This window comes from Serpula lacrymans (assembly GCF_000218685.1).
Source record: "Serpula lacrymans var. lacrymans S7.9 unplaced genomic scaffold SERLAscaffold_17, whole genome shotgun sequence".
Lineage (NCBI taxonomy): Eukaryota > Fungi > Basidiomycota > Agaricomycetes > Boletales > Serpulaceae > Serpula > Serpula lacrymans.
This window is the reverse complement of record NW_006763306.1, coordinates 446233-463015: the sequence shown is the minus strand read 5'-3', so window position 1 is coordinate 463015 and position 16783 is coordinate 446233. Positions and strand designations below refer to the sequence as shown.

The following is a 16783-nucleotide window of genomic DNA, read 5'->3' as shown; positions in this document are numbered from 1 at the left end:
ATCCTGTGACCGGACCAGGCATGTGTGAAAGTCGACAACACTCACCAGATTGATATACCAGAGGCACAATAAAATGATCTAGACTTATTCCCTTACGCATACATGCGCTACTAATAGTGATTGATATTCTTGTTACATCACTATTAAGATACAGTACACCAAGTGTCTGACCCGTATCAAATCAAATGGATGATCCAGTACATCAGACCGACACCATGTACACTTTGACACCAAGAAACTGCGTACCACATTAATATTACCGCCGCTCTCTATCCCGCCTTTCGTCAGACTTGTCACTCCTTCGCCGACTAGAGTCCCTTTTACCATCTGTAGAATAATCACGCTCCCTTCTCCTGTCGCGGTCGTCTTCGCGGTAATCTTCGCGACGATCTCTGTCTCTATCACGGTGTCGATCCGTCTCTCTCCTTCTTGAAGGTGATCTCGAGCTCCGTCGAGACACTTTGCCAGAGCCTGTTGCCGAACCCGACTTCGACCCGGCACGCGGCGATGGCGACAGTGCTCTACTTTCTCCATCCTTCTCTCGCTTTATCACGGGTACATATCGCTTTTCGGGCCTTTTCTTCCCCTTCCCTCCTTTCGAAGCCGATCCATCATCCAACACTTCTCTTTCCTTCGCTCCGAGACCAAGTAGAGCAGGCCTTGCAGTAGGCAGCCATGGCTCTACCATTGCCTTCTTCCCATTCGCCATAGTCCTCGAAGCGGGCGTCCCCTCTTTCCAACCCATCCCTCTAAGCATCGCGGCCCCGAATTGTGATACAGGTATCCGCGTATAGGCGTCTAGCGATGCACTCTCTGGAAGTTCAGACACGTCTTGCTTATATGCGTCTGTTTCAGAGAGGGGTGTCTCTATGATGTCGACAGTATTTTCATCTATGGGTTGACCGTCTGTTTGCGAAAGGAGAGCGCGAAGGGCCCTTTGGTCTTCTGTTTCCTCCACCTCCATTTTTACACTTTCCTGTTCGTGAACCACGGTCTCTACCTCTTCCATTTTTATTGCGCTGCCATTACTGCCAACTTCTGTCTCCAATTTGACCCTCTTCACCTGCAGCCCGGCTTTCACTGGTCCCGAGTTAATCGTATCTCTCGTACCGAGCCCACCTACACTGCCATCCTTTCCGGTTTGTGCAGCAGCAGACGCAGGGACATATTGCTTCGCACTCTTTCTTTTTCGTGCCAACTCGCGCCAATCCTTGTTCTGCAAAGGTGCGATAACAAGCGGACCTTCTTGTTTCTTCTTCCTTTCATATAGGCTATAATTCAAAATAGGAATGGAATTACAGCGACAGGAGGCTTTTGTAAGCTGAGGACCTGAAGAAAAAGGAGCAGAAGAGAATGGAACACACCGCTGTACACCAAACTCGTCGAATCCGGTCACGAGCTCGTCTTGAATCCTATCATCCTCCTCATCGCTAGAGTCGTCTTCGTACCTGTGCTCGCTGTAGGTGCGCTTTGGAGATGCGCCGCCATCGCGGGCGAGGGGACTGCCGGTACCAGAATCTGTGGTGAGATGACGAGGAAGAGAAGGGACTTTAAACGAGCCAGAGTCTGAGTCGGCGCCAGAGGATGTGGCCCGAGAGACAGGCGTCGGACGGCGAATCGTAAACGAGACCTTGCTCGTCGCTGAAAGCTGCGAGGACATCGTCGTTGGTGGAGAAATTGCAGAAACTCAAATGATTGTAGAAAGCCTTACTGTGGGAAAATGTTTTATCGGAGTCAGACGCGGCTGCGTCATGTGGCAATAAATGTCCGCGGCACCGCTTAGCCATCTTCATCTCGTTTGATACAAAACCACTTGTGCTTTTTAAATCCTAATGTGACTGGTACTGAGTCCCATACGTTTCACCAGTGCAATAAGGGTGTTCAGTAGACGGGTTGTACAGTTCCTTGGTTTTGGAATCAAAGTTTCCCGGGACGTGTGGGCTAGGGGCATCCGGTATGTTGGAAAGTATCGGTAAAGAGGTATCTTCATTCAGCCGCTATTCGTACAAAGTGAAACGTGCAAGAAAATACTGGGATCTATGATGATAGCAACAAGGGCAAGATGACTTTACAAAGGGCAAGTTCGTTGGGGGCTCCTTCAAATCTGTAGAGATAATTGATAAGTAATACTCACAGTCTCCACGTTGAAGATTATTTTACCAGATCCTCCTCGTCCCTTATGACAATTAATTCGACTTTAACGTACCTCTCCAGCGATGCCACCAACATCGGAAAAACGTCTAACATGTCTTCCTCCCAAGTATGGCACAAACGCAGGGTCTCCAGAGGTTGATTATTGGCCTTTCGTTTTCTCAAGAACTCGGAGAGGACAAGCCAGTCAAGGCAAGGCTCGTGAAACTCAATCTTGCGAAGTTCAGGCCAAAGGGAGCATTCAATACCAAAAGTTGGGTCGAAACCGATTTGTGCGGGAACATTCTTCTCTAAAGTCCGTAGAAATGTACGCCGAACATCCATTGCCAAAAGTGAGATGTTCAATCGTGGGGAAACTGAGTGCGACGCTGTGTGCAAATTCCCAAGATTGATGTCCACCAGTAAGTGTCAGTGATTTTAGCAAGGGAAGGCAAGGTCTGGATTCAGCGTTGCATGCTAGCAAGTCAAAGTATTTTTGCCATCCTCGAATAGAAGACCTAAGTGTTCTAGATTTGGGGCTATAATAAGGTCGACCAACGGATCTACCATGATTCCTGGGGGGGCATCTCTGAAGACGAGTGACCGCAAGCTTGGCATCAGGATACAGTTAGGGTTCTCACTGAGTGGTCGCCCATAGGAGCTAAGGGATGCTTTAGGTGGTCGAAAGACGGGGCAGCCAGTTATCTCTAAATTGAGAAGTCCGGGTAAAGCAGAAAGTAAGGAACGAAAGTCCTTGTACTTCATGATGACAAGTTCCTCGTTAGTGGTGTGTGACAGCGTTAATGAAGTTAAGATATGGCTTTCTGTTGGAATGACCGAGAGGTTTCCCTTTAAAGAGTGGAGCTTGAGCGAAGCTAGGCTAGGGATGTCCCCCGCTAACAGAAATAGCTTTGGTCCAGTGGGACCATCTATCGGTTTAAAGGCATACTCATCATCGACCAAGGATAGAGACAAGTCTTCCGAGAGTGGCGCATACAAGTCAGCGAAGCTGGAAAAGACGTGATACCCGAGGTATTCGAACGTAGAAATATGCAATTTCTTCCAACGATGAATGCAAGCAATAATCAGGGGTGTCGTTCGATTGCAGTCTGCGACTTGTGAGCTGAGGGCCTTGCTTTCTTCACCAGGGTCTTTAAAATCCGTAGCTTCATAAAGTATGTCCAAAGGGAGATTTTGGGATCGTTTGCAGTACAATGTCACCAAATTAGATGAACAGTGTGGGTATATGCGCAGCACAGTCCAAAGGGATGGCGTGTTGATGACGAGGTGCCTCCATCTATGGCATACATGAGAGACCAAAAGCTCGAACCTCCTGCCTTTCAACGAAAACGTGACCCCATACTTGAAGATGGAGGCCAACAGTTCCACGGGGATGCGAGAAACGTACGATATTCTCGCAACCTCACTACTTTTCAACTCCCGCAGCAGATAACGTGTCGCTTTCAAAGAATCCTGAACTTGTACTAACTGACGAAGGAGATCTCTTTCTTTGTTTTCCAAAGTCACTATCGCTGGTATAATGGTTGCATACGAGCTATCGTCGTCCGTTCCACTACGAGGTGGCAAGGGTGATCAGAGTAATATAGAACCTGGAGCAAATATATGCCCTGAATACTTGAACATCAAGCCTCAATACGGAATTGAAGAAGAGTAGATCTAAAAATGACAAGGCCTTTACCTTGAAGTAGGTGAATTGAAGCAGATTTTTGCAAGTTCTCTTGTTCCTTGTACGTTGTCCTGGGTGCACGAAGGGCCAGAGTGTTAAGTTGTTATGATAGACGATATATGGAACGTAAATTGACTCACACTGCTAAAGTTGAGTGAGAAGGTTCTGTAAGCGTTCGTGACAAGATTTCTCCAAGATTTTGAGCGCGTCGTGCACGTGACTTTTCTGTTGCACGTGCCTGTCAAAACCAATCTAACCAACTTAAAAGAGCCTCTTTAACTTGCTCTTCATACTCGGAAGACCAGGAAGCTTAACTGGAATCTTGCAAGAAGAACACTGAGATAGGTCCATAATTCTCATCAATCAATGCGAACTCATAGATGGTCAAGCCTTCAATATTTTACCCTGGACCTCTTGCTGGACCTAGACCTGATTCCTTTGTCATCTGTTGCTATATGGCATTTGTGAGACTGGTTCAAGTCGCTTCATCGGCGATCACAAACTAAGAAGATATCAGTCATACGCATTCTGCTTTTTGAAAAAAGTTCCCTCATTATCGCCACCTTCGAGGTATTATTTTTGGTACCGTTGTCGCTATCTCCGTTGAGGATGCCTCCCGCTTCTCTTTTCTATCGATATCGGAGGTGGCGGGGTCAAGTCTGCTGCGAATATCCAGAAACGAATTTTCTGTTATCTTCTCCGGTAATCGGGTGGAGAACGAAGCTGTACGACCAGGCGTGGTGCGTGCGGAGCGGTTCGGATTTGACGAACTTGAAGGGGAAGTACTTCACTACTGAGAGCGAGCATGGGAGCTCTTCTCGACATGATAACATGAGTTAATGAACACTGTAAGTTTTACGTATAACATAACTTTTTGAGTCTATCCGTCAAACTAAAGGTTGTTTTCCCTTCCCAACAAACCTGCTGAGCAGGCGTAAGTCCCAAATTTCCATTTCCACATGTACATATGAGTCTCAAAATTTCCAAATTAAAAGGGGAAATATTTGCATTCTAGATTGGTCGATTTTTAGGAAGCCGGCACAATGCTCACCACATGAGTAATTAGAGACATTGAGTGAAGAGGGAGATATTTCCGGATACCAGTGAGCCCCATTCTACAACATGAAAATTTGTGGATCTCGTCAACAGCTTGTTTAGGACTTTCTTTCATTGTACGTCATAAAGATACACCCATGGGTCACGCTCGAACCGAACACCGCAGCGACCACACAAGGCCGCATTTTCTTCCAAGGACGAATAGGAACTTTGTCTTCATGCATACAACTCTTACTCACGGCTTTACCCATGAGCAGAATCGTGATGTTCCATACCGTAACCCAATTCATATGTCTCCCTAAATCAGTCAATACGTGGGTTTTTCCTTCTTGAAACGCCAAATAGTTCTACCAGGAATGACTATATAACTCTTTCTTGTGGAAGGTAACGATTGGACACTCTTGTATACCAGATGGCACCTTCACTCAGTCGTAGTTTCAGCAGCGTCTTCTCAACGCTCAAGTCGACGAAAGCCGCGTCTGGTGGCGTGAACGGCAAAAATGGCGTTGTGAATGGGACAGAGGAACAGCAGAATGGGGCAGATTCGGTGGACAAGACTGTACCGTATAATTTAGGCGACTTCGCGATAGATGAAGAAAGACCTATGAAAGTCATTGTCATAGGTGCTGGTTACAGCGGCATCACTGCTGGAATCAGGTTCGTATCCAGGAATGCTTGTTCGAGAAAATACTTATTCGGTTGGTAGGTTTCCTCAGCGCATTAAGAACATAGACCTTACGATTTACGAGAAGAATGCTGGTGTTGGTGGAACCTGGTATTCCAATAGGTATCCGGTGAATACTTTCCCCCGATCAAATTGACCTCTACTGATAGATCGACGTTCATTGCGCTGTGTGTCTGTAGGGACTGTCGTGTGATGCACCATCGCATTGTGTAAATATTTGCTTGTTTATATGTAATGAGGTCTGACATTAAATTTGAAGTACCAACTCACCTTCGAAGCGAATGTTGGTACCTCTATCTCGAGATATATAACAGGGTTATTGAATCATATTTTAGACAGAATGGTCTTCTTTCTATGCTCCAGGTCCAGAAATCCGCGCTCACGTACAGCGCATCACGGACAAGTACCAGCTCATGCGTTACATCAAACTTCAGCACGAACTAATACACGCACGATATGACGAAAAGGAAGGGAAGTGGTATCTTAAATTCCGTCGTCCAGCAGTGGATTCCACTGCCGAGCACCCACGCATGGAAGAGATAGAAGATGTTGCAGACTTTGTGTTGTGTTGTGCTGGTGGAATAAGCAGGTGGTCCTGGCCAAATATCGAGGGTCTACACGACTTCAAGGGGAAATTGATGCATTCTGCCGGATGGGACACTGACGACTGGAGGGAGGGTGCGAAGGACTGGAAAGATAAAAAGGTTGGGGTCATTGGCGTGGTAAGGCAAAAAGTGTTCTGGCTCAGCTTCTAAGAGCACATTATGACTGCAAATTTAGGGTTCCTCAGCCATACAGATGGTTCCTGCTCTTCAGCCATATGTCGGCCATCTCTATAACTTTGTTCGTGGCAAGACGTGGCTTGCGACACCATTCTTAACAGAGAAACTTTCTGAAATGATGAAGCGCGATCCGGAGGCTGCAAATTGTGAGTCTTCGTAACCTGTTCTGCACTATATGTGACTCATTTATCGCTACAGATAGTTTTAGCGACGAGGACAGGCAAGCATTCAAGGATCCCATATTTTACAAGGAGTTCAGGCGTGAATTGGAAGAAGAGCTAAACGTGCGTTTTTTCTCTTACGTGTGGTGATTTCTCTTCTCACAATCAGCAGTCAAACCATTCTTCCACGATACAAGGCAGTGAGAAGGAGGCTCAGGCTCGCAAAGCTTTCAGGGAGGATATGCTCAAGCGTCTTGAGAAAAAACCGTGGATCGCTGACCACAGTACGAGTTCATGATTATCCCTTTTAAGATTCAATTATCCAGTTTAAAAATAGTCACACCCGATTTCCCGGTGACGTGTAGGAGGTTGACTCCTGGTCCCGGATACCTCGAGGCGCTCACTGAAGATAATGTTGGTTCTTTTCTTATGATAAGCGTGCATATGACTGATTTCAATTGACTTTATGTAGGTGGACTTTGTTCCCAAGGACATCAAACGGGTCACTCCGACTGGCTTGGAAACTCCCGATGGTCAACATTATGACCTTGACATCCTTATCTGTGCTACTGGTGAGCTTCTAGTCGCATTGTTCCCCGAAGGTTCCTAAACTTGGTGCTGTATACCTGGCAGGCTACGACACTGATTTCCAATATCCTTTCCCTGTCATCGGGAGAGGCGGAAGAACGTTACAAGACCGATACAAACCACACCCAGAAACATATCTCTCCCTCTGCACCGATGGTTTTCCGAACTGGTTTAATAGTCTTGGGCCAAATTCAATCATTGGGGCCGGCTCATTGCTCATAATCATTGAGCGTGCAATCGAATATGCTGCTGCTGCCGTTTTGAAGATGCAGCGCGAAAGGCTGAAGAGTATCGAGGTAAAGAAGGAGGCTGTCGCTGATTTTGATCAGTACCTTGAGCACTACTTCCCGAAGGTAAGTTGTTTAACTCATGGACGTTGCGGTGAGACTGAGATATTTGTAGACCGTCTACAGTGCTAAGTGTCGCTCATGGTACAAAGTTGGAAAGGTGGAGGGTCGCGTAGTTGGTCTCTGGCCAGGATCATCTTTGCATGCTGCACGAGCATTCGAACGTCCTCGCTGGGAAGACTACAACTATGAATATCTCGGTGATGTCAAGAATCGCTTCCACTGGCTCGGAAACGGGTATACCTACAACGAGAAACATATGGTGGGCGACAGTGAGTATTTGGCGGTAGTTTTGTTATCATTACATTGCATTTATGACGCTTTTTACAGGGGCATGGTATCTTAGTGACGAAGAAGTGGATTTCCCCCCAGGTGTGTTGTGTTTTTATTTTTCGCTGCTGTGTTTGTCAAATGACACATTCCCTACTTAGTGCCAGTAACTTAAAGCTTACATACTGGGATAAGTCTGTTCGACTCGAGAGATGATTTATTGTAATGATGGATGTATTGTTTACTACGCTTTGATTCCATGTAAACACTTTTCTTATAGGTAGCCTTGACCAGCAAAAACTACTAAATTCGTACAGTCACTGACTGCCATTTGAGACACCAAAATTAGACCGTCTCCTGTTGCAAAACAACGCGGACCAGACTGAAGCAGCATACCGTTACAATAAAGATCAAGTGCATATAAAATTTCTAGGCTAATCAGTACTGTCAATGTCAATAATGTATGGGTGAACTGCGAAAAATATGAGTTGTTATCAAGTTACCACCTTCCTGGGTGACAACAACAACCGGTCCGGGCAGGTCTACGCGCAGGCTTTCACAGCCCCTGTTGCTGTTTCGAGAGAGGAGGATGAGTGCTAGGGAGTCGATGGCACCAACACTGACGGATCTGATCCTTGATCCACTGTAACCACTGCGAAAAACCTGAGATTATGAACCATGAGAATGTCCCGAAAACTCGGTCATTTCCGGCACATTTCAATCGAATCTTGCTCTGGATGTTCGGTTCTGGAAATCTACACAAAATCTGTAGGTTTCCTGCACATTTCAACTAGATACTCAAGAAGGACTTGGTCGTTTTCTAGAGTCCTTTGAGTTCGCATCAACATGATTGATTATTTTAGTATTTTAGTTAACTTGTAAATAGAATAACTATGTTGGTCTCGACAATAAACTAAATTATTATTCTTCATATTACACCACCAACTCAAAAATGACTTCCCTTACTCAAGACAAATTCAAACAATCTGAAATATCCACTCAACTTGTCCTGAATGTCTTAGGTTCATTTGATGTTGGCCTATAATCAGGGTCATCCTCATTGTCAGACATAGCGTTGATGATGAATGCTGCTAATAAAACTAAGTGAAACTACAATAGATGTTAGTTTAAGGTGATCTCTAATAAATGTAATGTAACATACCTTAGCCGCTGCCCGAGAGGCTATAGAAACGACTGAGGTATTCCTATACTAAACCCCCTACTACTTATAGTCGGAGGTGCTACTCGCTACAGTATAATGACTCCTAGGAGGACAATGGTTACTCCATGGAGTGGTGGCTATGCTCCATGGAGAACAATGGCTGCTTTGGCAGAGACCGGGTTTATCCGGTTTTGTCAGCTGCATCATATTTCGGGTCAGTGTATGCCGATAGAGGCCATTTGCGTTTGCGTTGGTCACATTTCTAGCACAGGTAAGCTTATAATTGATTCTTATCAATTCAAACTCACTGATTGTGCACGGGAATTTCTGTGTGTTTAGATGTAACAACCAAGAGTTAGTTACTCTGGCGCACACAAGAACACACTATAAAGAAGATGTTGAGGGAGTGGTTACCCCTTAAGCTGCAGAGAGTTTGTTGGTATACAACAGGAGGACTCGCTGAGGAGTCTCCTGGATCTATTGGGGTATATATACTACTACAGGTTGTTTGTACATGTGTACTATACAGTTGATGAAGGCAGTGGCTGATGATGTCATAGGGTCTAGCCCGTATGGCCAGCTCCACTGCGTGAGAGAGTTAAGTCTAAAAGTAAAAGAAAGGCAACGCAGCGCGAGAAAGGGAAATGCCGCGTGGTACTTAAAGTATAAAGTTAAAGCGGAGAATAAAAAGGAAAGGAGATGTCCGGAAATTGTGTTATCGTAACACTACCCCCCTTCTAAGGCTCGACTTCCAGGCGAGACCAAATTCCGGAGGTAGTGGTAAAATTTTCGGGCATAGGTTGAAAGAGGGAATTAAAAAGGTTTGAATCCATGCCTCTAAGCTTCCTGGGAGCTGAGGGATTCCTAGAATAAAATTTGCGAACAGCATCGCGGGAGTTTTGCAGATGGGATTCTGGTTCCCACATTCTGTCCTCGTCTCCATAGCCCTTCCATAGGACCAGGAACTCTAATTTTCCCCGCTTCAAGCGTGCATCTACCACTCGTTCGACTTCGAACTCTTCTTCACCTTCTTGGGTGACTACCACCGGACCGGGCTGGTCTACGCGCTGTCCCAGCAGCGGTCCTTTGTAGGGTTTCACACGGCTAATGTTAACCGTGGGTACCACCCTCATTCGTTTTGGGAGTTCCAGCTCCACCGCACTAGGTTTGACTTCCTTAATCCGGTAAGGGCCAATCCACTTTTCGGTCAGTTTTCTAGACTGCCGGTCTTTTAATTTTAAGTGGTCGGTGTCTAACCAGACCAGGTCGCCGACCTTGTAATCAGGGGCCTTAGAGCGTCTACGCTCTGCCCTGTCTTTCATCTGCTCCGCAGTTTTAAATAGCGCTTTGCGCATTTCGTCCAAGACAGACTTCATGTCTTTTGCCATGTTTCCAGCAGCCTCATTTTTGCTTTTGCCAGGTTCTACACCCATTCTGGGGAGGTACGATCTAGTAACCTCGAATGGTGCCTTTCCTGTAGCCGACGACTGTTTAATATTATAAGAGAACTGGGCTATTTTTAGCCACTTGGCCCAATCTGTCTGTCTGTCGTTAATAAATATCCGGAGATACTGTTTCAACTCCTGGTTGAGTCTCTCCGTTTGTCCATCAGTTTGCGGATGGAACGCCGTGGATAATTTAGGTTTGATGCCCAGCATCCGGCACAATTCTTTCGTAAACTCGCTAGCGAATTGCGGTCCTCTATCGGAGATTACCGTTTCTGGTAACCCATGGATGGACCATACGAAATCCTTAAATAGGTCTGCCGTACCGGTGGCGGTGATGGTTTTGTTGGTGGGTATGAATACCACTTCTTTGGAGAAGCGGTCTACTACCACCATTACTGAATTGTACCCGTTTGACTCGGGCAGATCCGTCGTGAAGTCCACCGATATATCCTGCCAGGGGCCAGCTGGTATCGGGTTCGGCATGAGTTTACCCGCCGGCGGTTGATGGGAATTCTTGGCCATGGCGCATCTCAGACAGGATTTTACGTATTCCTGTACGTCTTTGACCATGCCCGGCCACATGTAGTTTCTGGAGATCAACTCCATCGTTCGTTGCCATCCAGGGTGCCCAGCCACTGGAGTGTCATGATGTCTGTCTATTGCCTTGATCCTTGCGGACTCAGGCACATAGATTTTGTTTTTGAAATGAAAGAGCTCGTCTTTCCATAAATAGTTTTCATTGCCGTCAAAGGCGCGCCTTTTCCTCTGGGGAGATGTCTTTCCTGAAGACTTCCAGGAGAGCGGAATCTTGCCCGATTCTAACATTGGCAACCCTTGATTGATCTATCAGGGTGACACCTTTGTTGTCATCTTCAATGCCGTTGGCATGATCCTCTCTTCTAGATAAAGCATCCGCTTTCCCCATTGAGCTTCCTGGCTTATGAATTAATTTATAATTGAACCTTGACAAGTACACCGCGTAGCGGGCTTGTCTCCGGTTCAGGTCTCGGGCCGTCATGAAGTACTCTAGGTTCTTATGATCGGTCCAAATTTCGAATTGGTGCCTAGCACCTTCTAAGTAGTGCCGCCAGTGCTCTAAAGCTCTAATGATAGCCAGCATCTCTTTGTCGTATATTTGATAGTTGCACTCTGTAGGCGACAAACTATGCGATAAATAGGCACAAGGCCTCCAAAGATCATCAGGGCTTTTGATTGATAGAACAGCCCCAGTGGCGAAGTCAGAAGAGTCGGTTTCTAGCCGGAACTCTTTGTCTAATTCAGGGAATGCCAATATGGGCGCTGTTGTAAATGCCTGTTTAAGCTTATCAAAAGCTTCCTGTTCTTTGGCGCCCCAATGCCAAACAAGGTCCTTTTTGGTGAGATCGTTCAACAGTCTCGTGATTTTTGCGAAGTCTTCAATAAACCTTCGGTAGAAATTACCTAAGCCTAGGAAGGCCCTAACTCCTTTGACGCGAGTAGGTTCTGGCCATTCCAAAATAGCTTGAACTTTCTCAGGGTTCATCCTGATTCCGTTCTGGCCTATGATCATACCGAGGAAGTCTACTTCCTTCACTTTAAAATTACATTTTTCGGGTTTAAAAAATAGGTCCCGTTCCTGTAAGCGTCGAAGGACTTCTTGCACGATCCTGTCATGCTCAGCCTCATCGTCCGACTTTGTAAATATTAATAAATCATCAATGTAAATGACGACACAGTTTTCCATATCCGCAAAGATCTCGTTCATCATGCTCTGGAAGGTCGCCGGTGAATTGGTCAACCCAAAGAACATAACAAGGGGTTCGAAAGATCCTCGGTGGCACGTGAATGCGGCCTTCCAAGCATCTTCCTCTTTGATTCGTACATTGTTGTACCCCCATCTGAGATCCATCTTTGTCAGGATTTTGGCGCCAGCCAATTTGTCCACTAGCTGACTAATCAAAGGCAGAGGATACGCATTTTTAACCGTGTGCTCATTTACGTAACGATAGTCCATAATCATTCGCTTTTTACCATCCTTTTTAGGAATGAAGAACACCGGGGACGTCATAGGACTTTTGGAAGGTCTGATGTAACCCTTCCTAAGTTGTTCGTCTATGAAACTAGATACCTCGTCTCTTTCGGGAGCAGAGAGCGGTATCATGTGTCCCTTCCTTGGTTTGAAGGTGTCTTTCAAATCTATAGCATGGTCCCAAGGCTTAGCCTCTGGGAAGCGCTCTGATTTGTGTTTCGAAAAGACTTTCCAGAAGTCGTGGTACTCGGGAGGTACCAGCCTCTTAATCTCTTCCTCAGGTTTTACCTCATCATCGTCATCGTCGATCTTTTCTAAAGATCTGAGCTCGTAAACGTGACTAGCGTTTAACTTTTCGAGACGCTCATTGTGACGGACATGATTTGGTTTACCCAAGTTTACACATTCCTGGGGACAACGTGACAATGTGACAACCCCTGTCTGCCAGTTGATCTCAGGATTGTGTTTAAATAGCCAGGTCCAGCCTAAGATTAAATTAATCTTCCCTAGTTGGGTAGCCTCGGCAGTGACTCGTTTTCTGTGTCCTTGGTATTCGACCACAAAAGAACATTTGTGTGTAATACAGCCACCTGCGTTAAGCGTACCGTCAACGTTATAGACGGGAATAGACGTTTCTAATTTTACAAGGGGGAGTCCAATTTGCTCTGCCCAGACCTGATCTATGAAGATCCCGTTAGCGCCTGAATCAAGCAGTGCGCTCGTTGAGTGTACTTTGCCCCTGGCAAGGTTTTCCACGCCAACGTCTAAACGGATCTCCTTTTGGAATAAATACGTGCGCATCAACACACGCCTTGGGATTTCGGGAAAGGGTGGCTCCGAAGAAGAAGAAGGAGAAGAAGAAGAAGAAGAAGAAGAGATCTTGAATGACACATGTTTTTCTATTTTTGTTTTACCAGAATCAAGCACCCTAGTGTTTGTCTCGCCGGGGCCACGCTCCAAGGGAGACGCTGGTGCAGCGGTAGTATCATAAATATTACAGTTACATTTCTTTATACAAGTACATACTTCTGATAACAAGTTTAAAAACTTATTTACAAATTGGGGAGCCATCCCCGTCATTCCGTTATTGCTCGTGCAACACCCCGGAGCAGGGGCCACTTTGTTGTGGTTTACTTCATTTTTGCCAGGAGCTAAGGTACCCAAGTGACCTAAGCCCCGAATTCTTTTCCCTGAGCCTTCATTTCGTTGACCTGTTGGTCATAGAAGAAGGCCCGGATTTCGTCGTAAGAACGACCGGCCAAAGAGTTGAGCCGATCGTCCGGTTTTTCGTTTTCTAGTTGGCGCACCTGGCGCCCTTTATTTTTTTGTTGGGCAGCCTGCGCCCCGTTTCTACAGTCTCGGGACATGTGTCCCTCTTGGCCGCAGTTGTAACAGTTGCCCTTGAATCTGCGCATTTGTCCGCCTTGGACCGCGCCGATATCCATAGGAGCACCCTGTCCTGGCTGCAGCCCGAACAGCTTGAACCCGTGAGAGTGATTATGATGTTGGTTTGATGACCCAGGGCGCCTCTGGGGTGTGTTGTTTTGTTTGGTGGACCCGCCACCTTGGTGCATGGTGTAGAGCTCTATGGCTCTACCGACTCGTCGTACTTCCTCAGCCGCCAGGGCCAAGTTGTCACTTCGTGTATCCTGCAGATAGATCTGTTCTGCAATGCGAGGGTTCACATTGCGTTCTAGCAGTTCCACTGCGTGTTCATTGCCAAGACCCCCTTGGATTGAGAGGGCCAGGAACCGGGTTACAAAATCATCCGTCCTCATGTTTCCTTGTTTGAAGGAACGGATTTGCTGACGCGCCCAGTCACGCTCAGCTTGCGGTTTGAAATATTTTTCTATCTCTGTTTTGAGATCGTCCCAGGTGGGCCACACACCCGCGGTGTAGCATTCCTGGAGTCTTACTTGGGCGTATCGACCCGCCACAGGTCCTTTTAGGCGAGATAGCACCGCAGTGGCTACCTCAAAATCGTCGGCGAAAGCGTCCCAGTTTGCCTTGACCCAAATCTGGAGCTTGATCCACCATTCGGCAAATCGCGCTCTGTCTCCTTCGAAGGCGCCAGGGTCAGCGACGACTTCGACTTTCTTATTAAACCTTTTCTCTACCGAGGGGGTTGCTACAGGGGGGTTGGCCTGTATCTCGGCGAGCTGCGAGGTTAATTCAGCTATCTGCACACGCATTGCGTGCAGTAGCGCATTCATATCTTGGGGTTGCGACGACATGTCGACTTGTTCTCTTTGGGTAACGTAAAAATAGGTAACTGGGGGTCCCCGCTTGCTATCTGCGGATCAACCTCTTCCCAGCTGAGTATCGGATCTCAATCTCCGACTACCCACACTATAGTATTTGAAAATGTATATAAAATGTAAACGTAATAAACCCTGGTCCGAACGGTTGTCAGGGGGTGGTCCGCTTGTTAAGCTGTCAACCCTTCTCCAGACTGGCGGAGGCAAGTGCCCGGCCTGGTCAGAGGTATTCGAAAAAGAAGTTATGTATTTTTATTCTAATCAACAGTGGTTCCACACCAGCTGCTGAGCTAAGTACTCCCCTTAACGCTGGGGGCCGCGTATCACAGGTTTTGGGTTCTTCTCCCAAAGCACTACGAGGCCGTCGCTAGGAGCGCACCTATTTGCTATACGGGATATTCCTAACCGCTAACCAATCTCCTTCACCCTGGAGTCCGGGTGCCCAGTGGGACTTTTTGCACAAACGTGCGAGAGAGTAGAAAGAGCGAGTCCTAATGTAACAACCAAGAGTTAGTTACTCTGGCGCACACAAGAACACACTATAAAGAAGATGTTGAGGGAGTGGTTACCCCTTAAGCTGCAGAGAGTTTGTTGGTATACAACAGGAGGACTCGCTGAGGAGTCTCCTGGATCTATTGGGGTATATATACTACTACAGGTTGTTTGTACATGTGTACTATACAGTTGATGAAGGCAGTGGCTGATGATGTCATAGGGTCTAGCCCGTATGGCCAGCTCCACTGCGTGAGAGAGTTAAGTCTAAAAGTAAAAGAAAGGCAACGCAGCGCGAGAAAGGGAAATGCCGCGTGGTACTTAAAGTATAAAGTTAAAGCGGAGAATAAAAAGGAAAGGAGATGTCCGGAAATTGTGTTATCGTAACATTAGATACAGGTACACTGATGGCAATTTCATCGTCATCATCATCAATTAATTGAGCTGCCTCAGACTCTTTCTCACGTGCTTGGACCTTCTGTGTATTGAGACAAAACTGGCGTGACATGTATTGGAAATGTAGGTGGATTCGTTGTTTGAGGTCCTTGGGAAGTAAGAGTCGAAGCATCCTGGATATGGTGGGAAATTCTGCAGGTGCGTTGTTGACTACCCAAGATTGTATTGCAACTAAATTGCTACTGTTCGTGGCTTCATCTGCTGGCATTTTCCATTTGAACCGAAGGAACGGCTGATTTGTAGCTTGATCAACAGGCCACATACTTTGGCTGATAGAGGAGGGGAAATTGGGTAAGTGTTTTGCTTCCGGTTTATCTACACCCATTTTTCTCATGAACACTTCATTTATAGCATCCTGTTGATAGCTATAGGTTAATTTTTTTTATTGTAGTGTTTGCATAATATATTTACTCACCTTGACAATTTTTGAGTCGGCCACTTCAAGGCTTATATTCTCTTTTTGTTCCGGTGACAGGGTCTCCAAATCAACACTTGACGGATCAATGTTGGAAAGGGAAATATTGGTGTTGGTAAGTGACTGTGTTGTGCTTGCATCATTGTTATTGACTTGTTCGGCTGCCTGGTCCTCTCCATTATTGTCGTACTCCACACATTCTACACCCATGTTTTTGTTCAAGAAGTCAACCTGTTTTTTCAGGCTTTCAATGTCAGCTTTCATCTGCAGATTGTCCTGCTTCAAGAGGAGGTTTTTGGCATTCAGAATCTTGACACGTTTGTCTGTTAGATCCTTGAATGCAAGGTGAGTAATCTTCATCTCTTCAATGTCTCTTACAGCCGCTTTGAGTAACACAATATTTGTGTTAGGTGCTCGTTCGGCTGATGGAGCTTGGAGTGTTGTGTGAGAGGACATCTGGAGTGTTTTTTTGGGGGGGCATAAAGAGATGGTGGCATTAGTTTTATGCTATGTAGGAGGTCATGTAAACTATACAGCAACATTTTCTTTGCTGTCTATCAAAGTGCGACTCAGAGAAGCAGGAGGATATTAATCTATATTGAGGGATCAGTGTCAGTTTATATTATGTAATACTCAAGGATAGCGAAATGATAATACCTCGATATTGGTAACTCCAGATTACAACGAAGGGTATTGTGGTGTAAATCCAAGTAGAATCCAGTGAACGCTGGCGGCACAATTTGTGCATTCGGTATTCATTCAAGCCAGTTGATATCTGGTGAACATCTGGTTGAAACGCAGCGGGAATCTGCGGATGTTCGGGAAATTCCCATGTTGC

General features: G+C 46.2%; 5 protein-coding genes across 5 annotated transcripts; 1 reads left to right on the top strand and 4 right to left on the bottom strand.

Annotated features, from left to right (window-relative positions):
* Nucleotides 1–104: 104 nt before the first annotated feature.
* Nucleotides 105–1697, bottom strand: SERLADRAFT_418537 (uncharacterized protein; the record flags this gene model as incomplete). The annotated part of the gene is made up of 3 exons (XM_007323938.1): nucleotides 105–166; nucleotides 247–1271; nucleotides 1365–1697. 2 exons carry the CDS (start codon nucleotides 1658–1660, stop codon nucleotides 257–259), a joined length of 1311 nt encoding a protein of 436 aa, XP_007324000.1.
* A 132-nt stretch (nucleotides 1698–1829) lies between these two features.
* SERLADRAFT_443325 (uncharacterized protein) lies at nucleotides 1830–2475 on the bottom strand (the record flags this gene model as incomplete). Its single annotated transcript, XM_007323937.1, has 3 exons — nucleotides 1830–1997; nucleotides 2073–2096; nucleotides 2161–2475. The coding sequence occupies 3 exons, from the start codon at nucleotides 2473–2475 to the stop codon at nucleotides 1830–1832; spliced, it is 507 nt and encodes a 168-aa protein (XP_007323999.1).
* A 132-nt stretch (nucleotides 2476–2607) lies between these two features.
* On the bottom strand, nucleotides 2608–4642 carry SERLADRAFT_443324 (uncharacterized protein; the record flags this gene model as incomplete). The annotated part of the gene is made up of 3 exons (XM_007323936.1): nucleotides 2608–3703; nucleotides 4381–4540; nucleotides 4609–4642. 3 exons carry the CDS (start codon nucleotides 4640–4642, stop codon nucleotides 2608–2610), a joined length of 1290 nt encoding a protein of 429 aa, XP_007323998.1.
* An 835-nt stretch (nucleotides 4643–5477) lies between these two features.
* SERLADRAFT_453756 (uncharacterized protein) lies at nucleotides 5478–7960 on the top strand (the record flags this gene model as incomplete). The annotated part of the gene is made up of 14 exons (XM_007323935.1): nucleotides 5478–5530; nucleotides 5580–5667; nucleotides 5738–5767; nucleotides 5818–5841; nucleotides 5894–6280; nucleotides 6339–6486; nucleotides 6539–6624; nucleotides 6674–6785; nucleotides 6839–6915; nucleotides 6974–7073; nucleotides 7135–7442; nucleotides 7492–7708; nucleotides 7767–7808; nucleotides 7868–7960. 14 exons carry the CDS (start codon nucleotides 5478–5480, stop codon nucleotides 7879–7881), a joined length of 1686 nt encoding a protein of 561 aa, XP_007323997.1.
* A 7911-nt stretch (nucleotides 7961–15871) lies between these two features.
* On the bottom strand, nucleotides 15872–16401 carry SERLADRAFT_411776 (uncharacterized protein; the record flags this gene model as incomplete). Its single annotated transcript, XM_007323934.1, has 2 exons — nucleotides 15872–15895; nucleotides 15946–16401. The coding sequence occupies 2 exons, from the start codon at nucleotides 16399–16401 to the stop codon at nucleotides 15872–15874; spliced, it is 480 nt and encodes a 159-aa protein (XP_007323996.1).
* Between the last annotated feature and the right edge of the window lie 382 nt (nucleotides 16402–16783).